This window comes from Venturia canescens, chromosome 6 (assembly GCF_019457755.1).
Source record: "Venturia canescens isolate UGA chromosome 6, ASM1945775v1, whole genome shotgun sequence".
NCBI classification, from domain to species: Eukaryota; Metazoa; Arthropoda; class Insecta; order Hymenoptera; family Ichneumonidae; genus Venturia; species Venturia canescens.
The window spans coordinates 4092567-4096538 of record NC_057426.1 but is presented as its reverse complement, the minus strand read 5'-3'; the positions used below and the strand labels follow the sequence as shown (position 1 = coordinate 4096538).

General features: G+C 41.6%; 1 protein-coding gene across 9 annotated transcripts in view; it reads right to left on the bottom strand.

The window, feature by feature from the left end:
• The window catches only part of Msp300 (Muscle-specific protein 300 kDa), a 111198-nt gene that overhangs the window by 84817 nt on the left and 22409 nt on the right, over positions 1-3972 (bottom strand). For all 9 annotated transcript variants that reach the window (XM_043422004.1, XM_043422000.1, XM_043422002.1 and 6 more), the window contains 5 exons: positions 2206-2267; positions 1490-1585; positions 1307-1390; positions 1081-1173; positions 133-311 (listed from right to left, as the gene is read on the bottom strand). In XM_043422004.1, coding sequence (XP_043277939.1) covers positions 133-311; positions 1081-1173; positions 1307-1390; positions 1490-1585; positions 2206-2267 — 514 coding nt within the window. The remainder of the gene's footprint in view (positions 1-132; positions 312-1080; positions 1174-1306; positions 1391-1489; positions 1586-2205; positions 2268-3972) is intronic.

Below are 3972 nucleotides of genomic sequence, written 5' to 3'. Positions count from 1 at the left end.
CTGAAAATCGAGATGTTTTTATCAGAATCGTAACAGTGACGAAATTACGTGAAAAAGAAGAAAAAGTTTTGAAAAAAATGTGCGCAAAGTTGACTCGGTGTTCACTGGATTGACCATGAGAAAAAATCTCACTTTGGCAGAGCGTTTGTGACCCATTGCAACAGTGTTTTGCGAGCTCCTTGTTTCCATTTCTCGCTGCTAATGCGTTTTCTCTCACTGGCTGCTGAGCCCTGAGTTCCAAGACTTTCAAGACTGCTCTGACTGCCCCAACTGTGCCCGAGATACTCGAGGGCTCTCGTGTTCTCTTCGATCTAAAAAGATTCACATTTTCACCGATTAATCGTCATTTTCAGCCGATCCATCGCTCCAAAATCTTCGCTAAAATCTGACGCTAGATCGAAAAGCCAAAACGTATAATTGTAGCATGCATTGGTGCTTTCGTTTCTTCTCTACCCATTAACGATACTCACCCTCTTTCGATCCTTTGATCGTAGCTTGTTCACAATTGGAATACGTTTACGGTTAGCGAAATCGTATTTATATACTCTACCATCAATCGACACCATTTTCGAATAAAAATGATCGGGGACTACGAGTAGAAAAATTCGTTGAGTACTCAACATCGAAACGGTTCAATGACCAATTCTTACATTTTCAACTATTTTGAACGAATTTCCCGAACTTTTTTATTCGACCAGTGCCTGTGACCGCTCTGTGGTGTCGCGTGAACTTTACTAAATGAAAATTGCTCGAAAAATGTTGGAACGTTTAATTAGTACACAGAGAAGATTATTCAAATGGCGATCAAGTTTGCATAATTTTTAGAGCGTTTTTTGAGTGGCGCTTGTACTCCGAATTAATAATTCACGTCCCATTTGATTCATCTTCGCTGCAAGGAGGTGTAATAATGTCACTACTCGTGAGTGATGATTTCGTATTCCTACGTGTCAAGAGCTTTTTACGTTCAAGCACCTACTGCTTTTTTTTGCACCGTTCAATTACAGAGTGCTTTATGAGAAAGTTAGATTTTTTATAAATGTTTAACGATTTTCATTTGTACTTTGACCGAGTTTATCTTACCTGGAAGTACAGGATTATGGTCCAAATGAGACCGAGGACTACGGGAGGTCGTCCATCGACCAGATCCGATGAGTTTATGTTCACTAATTTGATCTGTAATTGATAAATACAGAATTGCAGTTGAACCATTTTTATAAAAATAGATGGGACGAGAGCCTTATTTCGAGATTTGTTTTGAAGAAAATAGTTTCAGCAAAATAATTCTTCGGCTTGAGATTGCACTCACTTTTTTGCTCTGTAAAAATTGTAGTGCCGTATTGGCATTACTGAGGAAATGTGGTCTCTTCAAATTCCGGCCCCTTTCCACTGGCTGCGAGAATAATTCGAGGATCAATACCCAGCGGAATGTCATTCGTGTGATTGACTTTTAAGTCGAATTCTCAAAGATCGAAATGGATTAAAATCTTACCAATTTCTCGCCGGACAAAACTTCGAGCAAAGCCAAAAGTCGGGTGCCGTCCTTGAGGTCTTCGATCAAGTCGTCGACCCGAAGAGGTGGAACTCTCTGACAAATGTTAAGTGCGCTCGGTTAAATAATTGTTTTTCTTCACTCCTTTGACAACGAATTTAAAACGGAAGCTTGAGTAGTTCACGAGTTTTCGATAAGTTCGCGGACTGAAACTCCCGAATCGAGGGCATGCGTGCATTATACGAGAAAAGAGTTTTGAAGGATCCGGAAGTGAGGGAATCGCGAGCCAGGCACGAGGGGGCGCGCACCAGTTTGCCAAAGTTTTCGTCCGCTGAACGTTGGATTATCCGGAGTCGTGACGTGGCGCACAATATTAGCATCACGATATTACACGATTCAAAATGCTCCAAAAGATTCTGTCTTGTATAAAAAACCGATGAACACAGCGGAAAAATTGTCGCAGCGCGCTCTTGAATTTTCGGTCAATACTTTGGCATTTTCTATTACAAAATCCTGATAACCATCGTCGTAATTTCACATGGAAAATCATTAATTCCGAACCTCGTTTATTCATTAAAAATTCGACGAAAAATTGCCCTCCAAAATCTTCGTATCCGCCTCGTTATCGTCTCTCTTAATTTAGCAAACGTTCCACTGAGATTAGATTTATCTCCGACGTAAATCAAATTCAATATCGTTAATTTAAAAAAATTTACCTTCGAAAGATACGAGTTTATCCAGTTGACGAAAGTTTTTTTCTGCACGCGTTCCTGTTCGTCTGAAAAATATAAAAAAAAAAAAAAAAACAGAAAAAATTCGTCAATTCAATATCGTTTCGGTAATAAATAATAGGATCAGCAGTATCGATTGACACTTCCAATAAAGCGTCTCGCAGCTGAATGATAAGCTATCGTTGATACGAGTCTAAGTTCCTCGGTCGAGTACGCGATACGGCGTACCGAAGGCTTTTTACAGTCGCATATCTGTCGCATTGAATCTCCAGGCGACTTTCTTCGGAGACACTCCTTACTTTTTTCTTATAATTTTATTTTCACTCCGCCCGTTCAATAAGGGCCATCAAGAGTGCTGTATGCGAAGTGCATTACCTTGGACAGCGATAAAGGTCCCTCCTTACAACCGGTTATCTTGACCCGTGTCTCGTGAAATGAAAAATTATGTTTCTTGGCACACAGAGACCGAGAAAGAGAGAGAGAGAGAGAGGACATAAAAATTGCCCGACCTTTCCAGAGCCTGAAATAAATAGCGATTTTTCGTTGGCGAACACGAACAGCAGTTCCATCGATCGAAAAATTGCAGAGGAGCTTCGTTGCTTCACAATCGAACGTTCACGCATTGCTCGAAAGAGATTAGCAAAAAATCGTGATCGCTGTGATTCGGAACGCTTGCTCCGTCCCCCAGTCGCTACTCGTTTTTCTATTTTCATCGAAAATCATGATTCCCACCGCAGGGAGATAAGGGCAAGATTCGTTGGCAATGGACTAGTATCGACATTAAGGATTCACCGAATTGGCGATCGAAATAGCGAGGATAGTCAGAGAGAGTTTTTGCCGCGACGGAACGGGGTGGAGGGCGATCGCGAAAAGTAGAACGGAGCGGTAACAGATTTCGCAATTATTTTCGCATCTTGAGTTGCTCCAACGCAATCGCGCTCTCGAGCTTTGAGTCTGCAGAGAGGAATTCTTGATCCCTTACGACCGATGTAGGATGTTGTGCGGGTATTTTTGACCCTTAACTTGTCGGAGCAGAAATATGTGGAGTTGACTCGAAAAATTTTGCGAGCATGTGGCAGGGAAGTTTGCACCAATTTCGGAGTAACGTAAGAGTCGTTTTGAGTAGAAATATTTGCGGTTGTCATCGGCGCATCGTCGTTGAGGCGTTCCGGAAATCAAACTCGTCGCAGAGTTTATAATTATTTTCGATAGAAAATTGCTCGATGGTGAAGCGATACCGAAATAAATGGCGAGGCGAAAGGTCGAATCCGCGACTCGTCCGCGTTCTATTTTCCGAACTATTTTCCCTCAAATATTCGCATAAAGCCTGGAGATACTTCGAGAGCGAAACTCTTTTTGTCGTAAAGCTGGATTTTATTTTTACACGCTCTCGTCGATCCGCGAGCGCGTCTTTCGGTGCAAGCCCAAAATGCACGCAGCTGCCGTCCCGTAAAAGTACGATCGAAAAAACGAACAATCGTCGTAAAGTGAAGAAAAAGGCACGGAAAGATAGCTTCTCAGAAGTTTAAATTTGACGGAGCGTCCTTTGAAGCTCGTCGAAAAAATGGGTCTGATTCATTTTCATGAAAATTTCATTTAAGCGAAAGAAAATTTGCTTGCCCCCAACAAACTACGTTTGCATAGAAAATGCATTTCATAAATGCATCTTATGACTTTGGCCGAATTTCAAATTGCGCAATTCCCGGTCCGATAAAACGTAGTTCGTTCAACTTTTTCGCTCACTCAATGCAA